Here is a 16,235-nt window from a genome sequence, read left to right as displayed (position 1 = left end):
TGGGTAGAGCAGCGACTCTGGGCCAACTGCCTTGTTAGAAACCCATCTTGACTCTTATTAGCTCAGGGACCTAAGGCAAGTCACTTAACCTCCTTGGTGACAGTTTCTTCAACTGAAAATGGGAAGAATAATAATCGTACCTACTTCAGAGGGTTATTGTGATCATTTGTGTATAGAACGGGACCTGGCAAACAAAGTGGTAAGAGTGTGTCATTATTCTCGTCCATCAGAACACGTTCTTGATATCTTTCTGGGCATATATCATCTCTCCCCACCACGACCATAATATGGTGCCATCTATATAGTAGGTACTTGAATCAATGAATGAATCATAGAAACTAACCCATTGTTGGCAAGTTTATCTTTTCTGCTCGAAAAGACATCTCTCTCACTCTGCCCTGGAGCTGTCACACTCTCATTTATTTCTGGCTGAAATCTACAGACTTAAAATATATGCGCGTGCCTTATGGTTTCAGCCATCTGTCTGTGAGCATATATTAGCTTTCCTGGCATAGCTAGTGAACAAAACACAATAAATTACCACTTTCTTGCAGACTCTTGTTAATTGATCACAGCATTGCATGCTCACCTGGATTATGTAGATGAGATTTGCATCTCTGAAATTGAGGGCCAACTTTTGTGAGGAAAGAATAAGTGTAATGGATGGGGGAGGAGACAAAAAAAGGAAAATCTACAGTGTGAGAAGAAGGTGCAATTTTAAGATCCAGATTCAAAGAATCATAGACTATGTAAGATGATTTCATCCAACTCATTTTACAGATAAAGAAACAAATGCCCAGAGAAGACTGGAATTATGTCCCAGTCACAGAGTTGTAAGCGGCAGTCTGGACTCAAAGCCTGCCTCCTGCCCTTTCTCCAGTTTTCTTTCAATTGCACCCACTTCAACCCAAAGCCTCTGAGTGCCTGCCACGGCTAGGTCCACCTGCTAGCTGTGCGACTTTGGACAAGTTGCTTAACCTCTCTGAGCCTCCATGCATCTTTATCTATCCAAGGGGAGAGTAATAGTGCATGTCCCACAGGGCTGCTGGAAGGGTTCAGGGGTGCAGTGTCTGCATCTAGGGGGTGTGTGTGGGTGTGTGTATGTGTTTGTACACACCACAATGCCTGGCAGCTTTGCTCACCAAGACTACTGACACGAGGACAAAGCTTAGCAGCTTTCTTTTGCTCCATTCTGCTCACTGGGGAGATTTTGAGCCAGTTTCCTCCATGGCTCCCATCTATAGCCCGCTGTTTCATGAAGAGGGATTTTCAGTGATGACTGTAATCCAGGGTTTCTCAATTTGGACACTGCTGACCTTTCAGGCTGGATAACTCTTTGCCGTGGAGGGCTGTCCTGTGCGTTCTGTGCTGTTTAGCGGCATCTCTGGCCTCCACCCACTCAATACCAGAAGCACCTTCCGAGTTGTGACAACTGAAAATGTCTCCAGGCAAGGCCACTGTCCCTTGGGGCCCAAAATGGTCCTCTGTTGGTAAGCACTGCTGGCATCCCTTAAAACGGGAGTTATCACTAACACCACCTGGAGAGAAGGTGTGACCCCTTTCTCAGATCTTACCCCTGAATCAACACAAGATCCCCCCGCCACCAGATACCGTCCCTGGTCCCACGGACCCCCAGGCAGACCACAGCGCACCATGAACCGGAGCATCTGGCTCTTCTGTTACAGAGCTCACCTGGAAGGCTGGCAGGTTGTCTCCCGTGGTCACACCAAGCAGGACCCTGGCCTGCTGTCCGCTCCTAGGTCTGAGGCCGTGGGCGTCCTCTCTCCTGCCCAGCTGTGTCTAGGCGCCACCTCCCACGCTCTGCTGGGACTCTGTCCTCCCTCCCGGCATCGCCATCTTGTCAATTACAGTTGATGTCTTTCTCTCTAACCAGCTCCTCCCAAAGGACACTCTCGCCCAAGTGTCTTCCTAGGAGGGACCCCCATTGTGTACTCTGCCACTCACGAGCCACGGACTCCAAGACCCTGTGGCCAGCCCAGGTTTGGGGGATCCCCCTCCAGCACACCTCCAGGAGCCAGGCCCCAGCAAATGTAGAAGGGAGCACTGATGTATTCTCTGGTGTTGCCGGTCCTTAGGGGGCTTATCCTGGCTCTGTCTCTCACTTTGAGCCTCTGGCAAGTGACGACGTCTCTGAGCTTTGGTTTCCTCATCCATAGATGGAGCTAATAATAGTACACTTATAGGAGAGTGTCGGGATCAAATAAGACAAAACATGCAAACGGCCTAGCTAGCTGGCTGGCATAAAGTTGGCACTCAGTAGGTGCTACTAATACTGCTTAATGTATTATGCTGGGAGAACCCACGTTGGAATGAACAAGATCCAGGAAGAAAGCAACCACGGAAGAAGTGGTTTTTGTGTACTAGCTCCTGAAAGAGTTGCTGTGGCCACTTCAGAGGGGAGATGGGGGCCCATCATCTTAAGATTCCTGGGGGTGGCACCAGTTCATCGTGTCCCATGGAAATTCACCTTGGGGCTGTGTGTGAGCCATCATGCTTGAATTATGTGCTGTGTTCAGGTCCTTATTCCAAAGTCCTTCGTCCCCAGAGTCCTGAGATGTCATTCCCACGCCTCAGCGGTGCAGAGGCATTTTAGAGAGATGAGACTTGACTTTGAATGGGCAGTGGGGTAGGGCTCTTGGGATTAAACACCTACCCAGGCTCCATGTAGGATGTTGGACGATTCTTTAATTTTGCGAAAAGCAGTTCAGTGTAGTGAAAGAACACATCCTTGGAGGTTAAACCAACTAGGGTGTTAATCCCATTTCTTCCATTTGTTAGCTATCTGCGTTTGAGCAAGTTCCTTCACCTTAGTTTCCTCACCTAGAAAATAGGTGTAGTTACATCTACTTCATAGTGTGAAGATTCAAGTCAATGTACATTAAATACTTGGCATGTTGTAGATGGCCAATATTTGGGTTATTTTCCTTTTAGGACAACTAAGGTTCTGAGAAGAAAAATTATCAGAATGACTAAAGAGGCAGTAATGTTCCTCCTTCACAAGTTGTCCCAACCCTGGAAAAACAAAGGCATCAATTCCAGACTCAAGATATTTTGCACACCACTGCATTGGCATTCTAGATGTTTCTGTGCATTCCAGGGGCCTTTAACATTCCAGATTCAAAATATTGTGTTTTTAGTTGACTGTCTTGGTGAATTAGTTGGAATTAGCAAACCAAAGCAACTATTAAGTGGTTGAATTCTTGAACTGGGTCCATTGGCCTGGCTACATCCTGTGTGATTAACAAGATTATTTCCCAGTAAAGATGGAAGTAAATCATTTTCTGAGACTGAAGCCAAATTCATGATGTATAAGGGCTTGTGCTATATATCCTCTTCAACACTGATTCGACAAATAATTACTGTCTTCTATGCCCCAGATTCTCTGAGATGGAGATCCTAGAGATGGAGCAGCTGGTAAGACAGAGAAGGGCTACCATCTTGAGACTAACACTGTAGTCAGGGGGTGGGCTGATGAGGGTCTAGGGCTAGGGTGCAAAGAACAGACAATATGCGAATAAATATGTAGAGTAAATTCAGATAACTGCCCTAGAAAGGAGAAAGGGAAAGGGATTGACATGTTTGAGGATAAAGAAGGACAGAGAGCTGGAGTTTATTGAAGAGGAGGAGAGTAGTTGGAGATATGGGGAAAAAAGACAGGGTCTTGCAGTTCACATAAGAGTTTGTAAGCTGTGGCAAGCAAAGAGATAGTATTTTATCTGAGTATGATGGAAAGTCATTGGAGATTTTTAAGACAGGTTATATAGAATGCACCTTGGTCTTTTCTCTCACACTCATAACACAACTCACTAAAAACCAGATTTTTAATTGAATGTAGAATAGAAACCCTGTTTTCCAATATGATGGTCATCTAGTTAATCAAAAAAAATCAATTAAAGTGGGAACTTATGACTAATGAATATGCCTTAAACATTTAATTTTCACTCTAAGCGTACAAATGTGCATTTACTTGCCATTCTTCTCGTGCAGGGTCAAAAGTTTGAGTAGGAAAATGTGGTTTGGAGTTCTCCCTTTGAAATTTGTGCAAACCCATAACCATAATGCAAGCTCTATGATGTCCACTTTTGGTTTCTTGAAAGTGGGGCATCCACGTGATATGTAATGCATTTAATTAAGCTCTATGCTTACAAGGAGAACTAACTGGCACAGACAGCTCAGTGATGAACACAGTTGGCTCTTGGTAAACATCTAACTTCCTGGTGAGAGTAGATGTGTTGGACCAGGAAAGTTCAGCCTTTTCTGAGCAACAGTTGTTATGTCTCATATAGAGAATAAAATGTCCAGGTTAATCCAGCAAGTCCGCTGAAAGCTTCGCCTGATTTGCCAAACCATATATCATCCAGCTGTGCTGGGCTTTAGGGAGTTATGGAAATATTGCAAGTATTTCATCTGGGGCCGGGGATGGGATTGTATTATTTAAAGTATTGCGTAGCGAATCTCTTTGTAAAACGCAAGCCAAAGCATATAATTACTTCTTGATTAATCCCTAGGCAGCATCTGAACTTTTGAATATTAGATTTGCCCAAAGAGAAGTACGCTGGTAAACTCCTGTTTGTAAGTTATTTAACAATCCCTCAAAAAAAAAAAAAAAAAGAAAAAATCCTGGGAAGCAGAAGGCCTTTTATTCCTCCGTGTTCCCTAATTTCTTTTGGAGGAAGTTATCTAGAGATGCTGGCTAAAGATTAAAAAAAAGGAGTATATTTTATGGGGATGAGGTCAACAAACTTCCTCTTTCAGACAGAACAACAAGGATGGAAATCTCTGGGACAGCAGACTCTCAAATCAATCCAGTGAGGTGGGGTGGAGCAATGGGCCCCAGCCAACAGCCTCTTCAACCCCTGGAAGGTGAACATGGGGCCGGTTTATGTCAAGAAAGATCCTACCCAGTCCCTCTCCTCACCCTGCTCCCCAGCTCAGGTCACTGTGTCAGCAGGGCCCAGGGTCAAGTGCGTTCCTCTGGGGACACCATCTCAGTCGTGCTCCCTAACGAGCCCCAGTGTCCATGCGTGATGCCTCTTATACTGGAAGCAGAGCTCAGGTCAGGAGCTTGTACGTGAATAGTCTCTGAAAGGTGGCTTTGGCTTTTGACTTGCTGGAATGCAGACTGAGCCGCCCTGCACATTCACACCAGCAGACTTAAGATGAGTGGGATGCTTGACAGGTAAGGTCGGGGGACAATCTGCAAAAAGAACCAAACTTCCATCTCTCCTGGATAATTGCAGCCACCCTGTGATTTCTCAGTTCTAAGCTTTCTTCCCAGCCCACTCCAGCAATCGTTCCAAAAGAGATGCAGCTTGTGACTGGCTTGTGTAGAAACTGCCAACGTTCTCTATCCCTTAAGATGTGGCCCTCAGTTCCTCTGGCCTCAGTCCTCATGCCTTTCACAGGACCGGAGCCTAAAGACCTTAGCGAGCATGCACTTGAGTGGTTCCCAAATTTTGATTTTCCTGGATCAGGAAAAACTCCAATTTCGTTTTTCAGCGTGATGCACTTCTCACAATACACGAGGCCCAGAGCACTGGAGACTCCGTCACCTGCTGCCATAGCTCCCCGTTCTGCCTCCGCCCCTCTGTGCCAGGCCACACCTCCCACCCCATCCTCTGTACGAAGCGCAGAACCCCGTCTGTGATTCACACACCCCGAGTCTCTGCCCGGACACCCGTCCACACTTCACCCACTCCTAGAGACCTCCACTCACCTTTCAAGGCACACATCAACCATAATTTCTCCTTTCTGACTTTCTACAAACTCCTCTCCATTCCCTTGCGTGAAACAAGTAGTATAGCTTTTCTCTCTCTTTTTATGAAGTTTGTAAGCAATTCTATCATTTGATATCTACTTATCTATCATGCAACCCACAGAATTTTATTTTTTTAATGTTGGCTTCTTTGCATTTCCTGTTAGACTGTGAGCTCCCTGATGGAGGGCAGACTTATTCCTCTTTTCCCCCAGCACCTATTCAGAGCACGGTGCACAGTAGGCATTTGGCAAATATGACTCAGGTACAGTCCTGCCCCGACAGGCAGTGTTTTGCCACTGTCCTCACTGAACGGTATTCACATCCTGAAACCGAAGCACACGCTCAGTTATCCCCCGGGCTCTGTGGCTGTTCAGTTCTTTCCGCACTCTGGCTAAATGTACCGTCACCAGCACCAGCAACAGTAGCTCTTGTTTGGATGGCAATTTGTAGTTTTTAGAGAGATTTCCATCCACCATCAGTCTGTGAGGATCTGGTGATACCACGGGGGAGGCTGAACAGGGATGATCAGACCCATTTCACAGGTAGAGCAGCCGAGAGTCAGTGGTGGAAGTGGGGTTTGAGCCAAGCTCACCCAGCCTGGGCAGGGAGCTTTCCTAGACCCCACGTCCACATGGGACGATGGGAAGATCCAGAGCTGGTCTGAGATAGGATGAGTGACTATCAGGTTAGGGAAGGATGATGGGAAGATTATTATCAAAGACAGCAAATGACACCGAAAAGCTAAATAAAAGCAGTGTGACCATATACCCACATGAGTGCCCCAAGTCTGGGCATATGACGTATCAGTGATCAAATCCAGCACAGAGCCAAGAAGCCAAATCAATAGGCATGAACTGTCTGCCTCAACCTGCAGCACTGCAGCCATTCAGCTAGCGAGTTTCTCCTTTTACCTCGTCAGTCCCTGGAGTGTCCTTCCGTGTCTCCCTCTGCTGACACTGAATCCAAATCCCTCTTCTTCCTCCAGAGGGTCAGGGACTCTCAGCCCAGACTCACTGAGGCCTTGGTGCTCCGATCCCATATGCCCTCTTCCAAGGCTCCCACTGCCTGCCCCTCCTCCAGATGTCTGCCTTCAGCAGCTTGAAATAACTCTAGCATCCTGATAAAGATCAGCCCTGCTAAGGAAAAAACAAAGCAGCAGTCCTCATGCACAACAAGCTCTCAAATTAAACAGATCAGATGGGCTGCAAGGCCAGGCCTTTCCCCAAAGCAGCGCTCTGTAAACTTTGGGTGGTGGGCTGGAGCCAGCTTGTGTGTGCTCACAGGAGCCGGTGTGCACATCTTTCCCCAACTTCATGTGCTATGACGTCCCTTTGGTAGTTTGGCATTGTCTGTGGTGGGAGACTGTGGAAACTGGCAAAAGCCAATCATTAAGCGTTTACCATCACACCATCGGCACAGATCTTCTTGAGAACTATGAAAGCTTCTCCCAAGAAGGAGGCACATACACAGTGTCACAGCATGTTACACCTAATTTCAGGGAACTTGTGGTCCTCTGAAACCCTATAATGGACCCTCAAGTTAAAGACCCTTATTCCTAAGCTTTCTGATGGTTCTTATGGGGAAAAGAAAATAGGAATGAACACTGGAGCCAGATACTGAGCAAGAGATTTGAAAAATTTTGTTGCTAAACCTCATTCAATGTTTGGAAGCATGATTGTGTCACCATTTTACAGATGAGGAGAGTGAGGCTCAGAGAGGTTATACACCTTCTCCAGGATTTCACAGCTTTACATGATCGAGCCAGGATTTGAACTCTGCTCACTGCACCATTTGGAATGCAGCTTTCTTTGGAAGAAACAGTGGAAAAGGCCACTGTGGAAGGCAGGATATGGCCCCTCCAAATGTCCACATCCGAATCCCACCCAACATGTGAATATGTCCCCTTACGTAGCAAAGGGTCTTGGCAGATGGGATTAAGATTAAGGACCTTGACATGGGAGATGATTCAGGATTACCCAGGTGGGCCTGATCTAACGACACGAGTTCCCCAAAGCAGGAGAGGGGCCAGAGGAGTGGGTCAGAGAGATGGGAAGAGAGAAGGTCTCCACTGACTGTTGATGGCTTTGAGGATAGAGAAAGAGGACCATGAACTGTGGCCTCTGGGAATGGCCTTCAGTTTACAGCCCGCGACAGAACGGGAACCTGGGTCCCTCCCCTCGGGGATCTGAATTCTGTCACACCCCCGATGAGCAGGAAGCATTCTCCCGCAGCCACTCCCAAAGGAATGAAGCCCGCTGACCGTTTGATTTTGGCCCAGTGAGACCCATGCTGGACCTTTGAACTCCAGAGCCTGTGAGATAGTACATGTGTGTTGTTTTAAGCCCCTCAGTTTGTGGCATTTCTTAGGGGGCAGCAGCAGGAAAGGAATAGAGTCACTTTCTCTACAGGGCCTTCCGAGACGTTTCCCTTCCACACACTGTAGGGGAGGAGCGGTTCCAGGGGTCGGGGCAGCGGGGAGAGGGGCTGACCCCTGCGACTCCGGGCTCCCCTGGTTCCTACGCAGCCACTGAGACGCACAGACCTCAGCCAGTCCAGTGGTGGTAGTGGTGCCGCTGGACGACCCCATGCAACAAGGCCAAGAGGACGACGGGCCTTGGAATCCAGACCTGGTCCTGGCATCGCCGCTGAGTTTCAGGGCCTTGGGAGGAAAATGGCCTCTGGGAGCCTCAGTTTCCTCCAGTGTAAAACTCCATGAATCATTCCAATACCACCTACTCACGGGGCCCTTGAGACAATCAAGGCGACAGTGATTTGTAACAACCAAGCGTGGGTATTAGTGAGAGATTTTTTATCGCCCTTCTTACAATGTCTATCTTCCCGGCATGTTTTTGTCCTGTGTTCCTTTTCCTTTTATGGATCTTAAAACACCACTGAGAATTTGGGGCATTAATACCCAAATTAATGGGTATTTGGTCCTCAGCGCTGCACCCGCAGAGGTAGAGTAGACAGAGACAGGGTTTGGGGTCTGGGAAACAGCTTCCGATCCTGGCTCTCCCGTGTCACTTCACCTTTCTGAGCCTTGGGTCATTGCCTGGAAACGATGCAGATGATACCCTTTACTTCCTGGCTGGTCCTGAAAGTTGCTGATAAAACACCAGCCACAGTCCCTGGCACATCTCGGGCACTCAGGAAACAGCAGCTCTGAACAGGCGCTCAGGAGGGCTGGCCGCTGAGCAGGCCAGCTTGGCGGCCGCAGACTCTGGGCTCTTGTCTGAGCTTGACCAGAGCTGGACAAAGAACTTGGCTCTTCGGGTCCCAGGACCTATAAGTTCTGATGCCACTGCCTCTTCCTGCTTCCTGCTCAGGAATGAAATAAAGCTTACAGCTGCTCTAAGAGGGTCGGGGTACCTGACAGCAGTTGCAAAGAGACATCACCCTTTGGGGCTGTTATTCTCTCCATCCTGACCGAGTGCTGTTCGTCCTGTGTGGCTCACACTGTCTCGTGTTCCTTCTATGATGCCTTCCAGTGGAGGTGCCCGATATTCACACATAATAATCATAATCACAGTAGTTCCTGGCATTTGTGAAACACTTGTTTTAATAGCTTCCACGTGCAATGGCTGCTCTGGTCTGTATCTCACAATGTAGAAACTAAGCCTCAGAGAATTCATCCAAAGTCATCCAATGACTCATCCAAAGTTACACGGGTGACAAGTGACAGAGCGGGGTCTCAGCTGAGTGACTCAGTGGTGTGTCGTTTCTTCTGTGCCCTGCTACTAGTCACATGTACACCTGCTGATAATTCTTACGATGAAAGGAGGAGTTCCAGCTCTCGAGCCCCTCAGAAGTCCCCAGGCTGGGCCAGGTGCCTGGCTTCCAGCTTCAGCCCCACGCCGGTGGGTCACCTCAGTTCCCAACATGAGCAGGCAAGGGATAGCAGAGAAGGCCCCCTCTTGGCTTGAAATGTTCCCCTTCACATCCCTAATCTTGAGGGCCCCCTTTCCCGTCTCTGGGGTCATCACAGTGAGTCACCCTGAGCCAGCGTCACACTGTCTATTCACACAACTTTGCATCTTGATTTAGAGTCGTTTAGCCTCTGTACAGATTGCCTTTACCTAGGAGCCACCTGGTCTGAGCCCTTTCTCAGGACATCTGTCCAATGGGTATATCTGCCCATTACACCAGCGTGGATGAGAATCACTGATCGCCTGGCCAGAGACACTGCTGATACCTTACAGGTGGTTGATTACATCCGGAAGTATTTAGAATGATGGATGAGAAAGAAGTGGGCCAGGCTTTTAAGTACCTACTGCATACACCATCTTATTTCCAGCTTCACAACAACCCCGTGCAGTAGGTATTTTATACCCATTCCCTAGATGATGAAGCAGGGAATCAGGGAGGTCAAGTAATTTTCGAGAAGTCACACAGCTTGAAATTGGAGGAGCCACGACCCGGGGACGGTGCCCCTGGGCCCCTCCAGGCCTTTGCTTAGCATCACGCTCCCTAGCAACGTTCCTGACCCGACTCCGCTGCTCAAGTTACAGCGTGTCTCTGCGTAAGTCAGGAAACCTCTCTGAACTTTGTCTTCCTCGTCTGTAAGATTAGAGATTGGCTCTTGTGATAAATTAGGCCAATTACAAGGTCAGAGAACACAGTCGCCACACAAGATCATGCTCATTTCTAATGCCAAGTGCAATTCGGGGGGGTTCCTCAAATCACCCTCTGGTCTGATAATTCACTAGAAAGACTCACAGACCTCACGGAAAGCTGCTGTACTCGTGGTTGAGGTCGTCACAGGGAAAGGATGCAGATTAAGATCAGACAAAGGAAGAGCGACATAGCGGCGGGCCTGGAGGGTTTCCACTCACGAGCTCCGCTGTCCTCTCCCCATGGAATCAGGAGGGGTCACCCTCTGGGCATTGACGTATGACGATGCACACACAGTGGTGCCGGCCAGGGAGGCTCCCCCAGACTTGGTGTTCAGAGGTTTGATTGGGACCCCGTTACATAGGCATGATTGACTGCCTGTGCGGTTGGTGTCAGCCTCCAGGTTGACTGTTACCATGTGACCCAAAGCCCCCCACCCTAAGTCACGTGGTTGATCTTTGGCATGGCCGGCCCCTGCGCTGAGACTGCTGAGTGAGGCCACATTTACAGAAGGTCCAGCATGGCCAGCCGCTGCCCTAAACAAAGACACTCGTATCAGGTATGACATGGATTACCTCCCAGACACCAGAGGGCAAAGGCCAGACTTCTCCTTGGGAAAAGCCAGATTCTCTACTACACAGCTGTAAAGTCCCTCCAGCTTTTCTCCCGGTGCTCACTCCCATGGCCCCCTGTACCACTGGACTGGTCACCCCAGTGCCAACTCAGTCCATTTAAACCACTCATCTGGCTTCCAAATCTTTATTCCCCCCTGTCTGCTGCATATTAGATATCCAGTTCAGCACAGCATATATATTATTGACCAGCTATGTGCCAGGCACTGTGTTAGAGTTGGTTCCATGGATGAATAGCAACCTTGAAGAGCTGGAAAGTATAAGCCATCTATGAACAAGGACTAGCACAGAGAAGGGGTTGAAAATGCAGCCTGTTTTGAACAAACAAATGTTCAGTTGATACTCTAAGTATCATGGTTGGAATGTGGTCAAGAGAACATTCTCTTGGAAAATTGCTTACAAACTTACAGATGTTTCCAGGGAGTTAAGTGCTCAGCATTGGGTACACTTTAACCTATAGATTTGCCATGGATCTGCCCCAGTGGGGCCATTGGACTAAGGGCCAAGCAGAATCTCTACTAAACTAAGCACCAAACAGTAATCCTAAACATAAAGAGAGAAAAATCTTCACTGGGCAAAAAATGTTGGGTTTTGGCTCATTTGGTTCTTCCAGCAGTTTATTATTCCTTTAACTTTTGCTCCTTCTTCTTTCCATGTGTTTTCCCAGCTTGGAATTGCTGGCAGATGTTCGATATGCCTTTGGGCTTCCCTTCTATCCTGCCTACGAGGGGCAGTTTACTCTGGAGGAGAAAAGCCTTTCCCTGAAAATCATGCAGTATTTTTCCAACTTCATCCGATCTGGGTGAGTGGACCACGTGTGCCTGGAGGCTGTCCTGTGCATTCCCTCCCCTCATTCTGAACTCAAAGGCCACACTTTGCGTTGATGGACTCACCCTTTCCTCCCTACCACTGGTCTCCCCGGCTCAGCCTCCGCTTCTAGCCAAAATGACCTTTGCATAGATTAGTCTCGGCAAAGAAACATCCCAGTCATTCACTCCCTTGTTCAGCCACATTTGATGGCCCTAGATCAGACTTCTCACCCTCGGCACTGTTGACCCAGGGCTGGATAAGTCTTTGCGTGGGACCGTCCTGTGCATTGTAGGCCGTTTAGCAGTATCTCTGGCCTCTGCCCATGAGATGCTGGGAGCACCTCACCCCTGTACCAGTTGTGAGAACAGAAATATTTCAGATATTGCCAAATGGCCCCTGGAAGGCAAAATCACCCCAAGTTGAGAACCACTGTCTTAGATGATCAAATGAAGTTACGACACTCGAGACCCTTCCTTGTCTACCTCTGGCCTCCCCACACACCTCTATTCTAGCCCAGCTAGCATACTCACCCTTCCCACTTCCAGAACTGGTTCCTGCTCTCCTTTCCACCCTGTGGTTTACCTGTCTCCCTTTACACCAGACGAGCAGTGCTCACCTAGCACGGCGCTCAGCCCCCTGGAAACTTCAAAGGGAAGTTGACCTTCAGAAGGAAGGTGGCCAACAGGTTTGCCCAGCTCCTGGCCCACCTTCCTGCACAGGCCTTGGGCAAACAAAGGCATTCCAGACACTGGCTGTGGTGTCCAGATAAAGGACACCAGGACTGAGAGAGACACGGTGACCTCTTGAGCATTCAGAGAGTCAGGAGGGCAGCACTAGGTCCTGAGTAACGCTGCTGGGTCACGAACTCACATCTTTCCTCTTCCAGAAATGGCCTAAGAGCGATGAGTTAGGGCATCTGCAACTTTTGTTGTGTGTAATGCAGCTGTTAAGAGCACAGCCCTGGAATCAGATAGGGCGGGTTCAACTCCTGCTCTGACACCTAAAGATGTGTGACATGGTCCTCAGAGACCATGAGCAAGTGGGAAGTGGTCCCAGGTGATGAAAGGAGAGAGCAGTTTCCCTCATGGGGAACTTTCTTTCCTCATGGGAAACTTTCTTTCTTTCTTCTCATTTCCCCAGAAATCCCAACTACCCGCATGAGTTCTCCAGGAAAGCGCCTGGATTTGCATCCCCCTGGCCTGACTTTGTCCCCCGTGATGGTGCAGAGAGCTACAAGGAGTTCAGTGTCCTGCTCCCCAATCGACAGGGCCTGAAAAAGGCCGACTGTTCCTTCTGGTCCAAGTACATCCAGTCTCTAAAGGCCTCAGCAGGTAGGGATCCAGGGCCACTGGGTTACTGGGATGCCATTGGCATTGCCCTTTCCTGTGAGGAACTCACAGTCTGCGGGGGTGGGGGGGGGCTCCTCTTTGTCAAGGGCCTCCTGTTCTGATGGGAGATGGGAGGGGCACAGGGAGAAGACACTGGGGGGCCCGGGGTGGGGAGGGCTGGGCGGGTTCAGTAGGGAACCAATGGCAGCATTGGTGTGGGGAAAGAAGGCAGGGTCTTGAACCTCATGCCTGCTGCCCTTGGCAACTTGGACGAAACATCTTGGAGAGGGATTCCTAGCCAGGGGAGAAATGGGTATTTCACTGCTTCCTGTTGAAGAGAACTTCCTGTTGCAAAAGTGCTGAGAGGAAGTGAATCATAATGAGGGCACTGGGAATATAGAGATCAATGCAGTGCCCTAAGAAGCTTCCAGAAGAGTGGGGGAGTGAGTGACAGAACCCAGCGAATGTCCTTCAGCGTTTTGGGTGCCATGATGGAAGTCTACCCCCAAGCTAGTGAGACCCCAAGGGAGGGAGGACTCACATCTCCCCGGAAGGCTTCCTGGGGGAGGTGGTGCAGGGCTGAGGTTTTCAGCGTGACAGGAGCTCTTCACGTGGGGAGGGGAAGAGTGGAGCATTCAGCAGGAAAGCAAGCTTGCCCAGCATACATTTTAGACTCTCAACTCTGCTTTTATCTTCTCAGTGGATGAACCCAAGTCCATTGTACCCTTAGCATGTCCCTAGAGCCAGGAGGTAAGTCTGGTGCCCCACCCCAGAAATGTCCCTCTGTAGGGCATTAGTAGGGAACTCCCATCAGAGGCTGGGGTCTCTTTGGGCCAAAGGGAAAGAGACGAGGGAGGATAAGTCCTGAGCCAGGTTAGACCAGCCTTGCCTCTCCTGTTTCAGATGAAGCTGAGGATGGGCCGTCAGCAGGGAGTGAAGAGGAGGACCAGCCGTTTGGCTCTGGGCTGACAGAAGACCTCCTGGGTCTCCCAGAGTTTGGCTCCAAGACCTACAGCAAGTGACCAGCCCCCGAGATCCACCCCCCAACCCTGCCAACCTCACCCCAGCTGCCACCCGGGGCACCTTATTCTCCAACTTAGCCACTAACTTTCAATAAAGTGTCTACATGCAGAGAAGCATCGGTGACTCAGATTTGTTAATTCAAGAAAATCCCTGGGAGACGCCAACCTATGTCTTAATAATCCTCCAGAGGTTTGAATCCCAGGCTGCTGTTTCCTTCCAATAAATGCTGATGGAGCATCCTCTGTGCATCAGGCCCTGCTGGGTGCTGGGGAGGCAAGGACCCTGCCCTCTAGAAGGAGAGAGAGGCAGGTAAACAGTGACCCAGGGAATGGGGATCCATCAAGGGCAGGCCCCAGAGTGACACAGCCTCACCTGTGTGTTAGAAAGAGTTCTCTTGTGAAGGTTCCAGAATGGAGGTAGGAGACCAACTCGGGCTGGGAAACTTTTCTGAGTGAGAAACAGTGTGGTCTGGAAGGAGGCAGTGAGGGCAGAGATGGAGGGGAGGTCCAGATCCATGGACTCTTCAGGAAGTAGAATCGACCTGGTTGAGTGTGAGAGGGCGGAGGTGCAAGGATGCAGAATTATCACCCCAGCTACTGGTTGGTAGGTAGCTTATCCCAGATAAGCACCTGAGTTTATCATTCACCTCCTGAGGGACACATTTATGAAGGCAAATCTTCTGTTTAAAACTTCTTTCTTCCCCACCCCTACCCCCATTATACATACACACAATTAACCCAAAGTCAAAGCAGGTGGAGCCGCTTAACAGTCTGTCATTTACATGGCATGTCATAAAATGTGTTCACACGTCATTGCATTCGAACTCAGACCAAAGTCAGTGAATATTCATATGTTGGGACTATCACCCCCATTTTGCAGATATGGAAGGCGGAGCTCAGAAAGCCTTATGTTATGCCTAAATTCACACAGGGGCGAAGTGGAGGATCAGAGTTCAACTCAGGTCTCCTGACTTCTCTGTTTCCTCACTCTTCCTGGACTTCACATAAATCTATAGCCACATCATGTGTCCTGTAAAACCTATTTATATCACTGAAAACCCCAGGTAACCTCTAACCTACATTATAGGCTTTTTTTGTTCCATTTAGGTAAACAAAAACCCAACTACAATGCCTTAACTAAAGAATACTCCCAGAGGCAAATGGTCCCAAGGTTGATCAGTGGCTCAGTGATGCCATCAAGGACCCAGACACTTTGTAACCTTCCTCTTTGCTATCTTCAGCACATGGATGATGGCTCACTTCACTAACACAACATAGCTGCCACAGCTCCAGACATCACATCCCCTCCTGCCAGCATCCCATGCTGGAAGCAAGCTGCCATACCACATTACCATAAAGGGTGAGGAGGGTGGTCTTAAGACAACAGTAATGAATGGTCTCAGTTCTGGAAGCCAGAATCCAACATGAAGATGTTGGCAGAGCCAGTGTCTCTAAGGCTCTGAGGGAGAATCCTTTTCACGCCCCTCCCTCAGCTTCTGGTGGCTGCTGGTGACCCGTGGGGTCCCACCAATCTCTCCTCCATCTTCTCACGGACTTCTCTGTATGTGTCAAATCTGCCTCTCCTGTCTCTTACAAGGACACCCTACATCCAAAATGATCTCATCTTGAAATCCGTAATTACAACCGCAAAGACCGTATTTCCAAATAAATTTATATCCACAGGTACTTGGATGAAGACTTGGACCTGTCTTTTGGGGGGACACAATTCAACTCACTGCAGGATTCAAGACCTGGGGGGGCCTGACACTGTGTCAGGGAGGGATGGGAGGGAGGCTGACGCCCGGGTGGCCCACCCAGGACTGCTCTGGGAGAGCCTTGAGCTCAGATTTCCTCCGGGGGAGAGAGAGGAAGTGGCCAGCGTGGACTTTGGGGTGAGGCTTCACGCGTCCAGAAGGCCCTGCTGGCACTGCTCTCCCCACAACCCGGCCCTGACAAAACCAATAGCAGCATCACCGTTTTCTGAGGTCTCACACCCTGTGCCAAGTTTTGTCCTATAAGCACTGTCTCATGTTCCTCCCCCAAATGAAATCCT

General features: G+C 49.1%; 2 protein-coding genes across 2 annotated transcripts in view; one reads left to right on the top strand and one right to left on the bottom strand.

The window, feature by feature from the left end:
- Window positions 1-6,800, bottom strand: part of SLA (Src like adaptor) — an 84,882-nt gene extending 78,082 nt beyond the window's left edge. The window contains exon 1 of the mRNA XM_059901663.1: window positions 6,691-6,800. The gene's annotated coding sequence lies outside the window, so the exon portion shown is untranslated. The remainder of the gene's footprint in view (window positions 1-6,690) is intronic.
- TG (thyroglobulin) overlaps window positions 1-14,285 on the top strand; it is a 244,962-nt gene extending 230,677 nt beyond the window's left edge. The window contains exons 46-48 of the mRNA XM_059901660.1: window positions 11,690-11,824; window positions 12,973-13,163; window positions 14,064-14,285. Coding sequence (XP_059757643.1) covers window positions 11,690-11,824; window positions 12,973-13,163; window positions 14,064-14,182 — 445 coding nt within the window. The 3' untranslated portion in view covers window positions 14,183-14,285. The remainder of the gene's footprint in view (window positions 1-11,689; window positions 11,825-12,972; window positions 13,164-14,063) is intronic.
- Window positions 14,286-16,235: the final 1,950 nt, after the last annotated feature.

Source organism: Balaenoptera ricei, chromosome 17 (assembly GCF_028023285.1).
Source record: "Balaenoptera ricei isolate mBalRic1 chromosome 17, mBalRic1.hap2, whole genome shotgun sequence".
Classification (NCBI taxonomy): Eukaryota; Metazoa; Chordata; class Mammalia; order Artiodactyla; family Balaenopteridae; genus Balaenoptera; species Balaenoptera ricei.
Note: the sequence above shows the minus strand (reverse complement) of the source record. Positions and strands in the feature narration are given on the sequence as shown.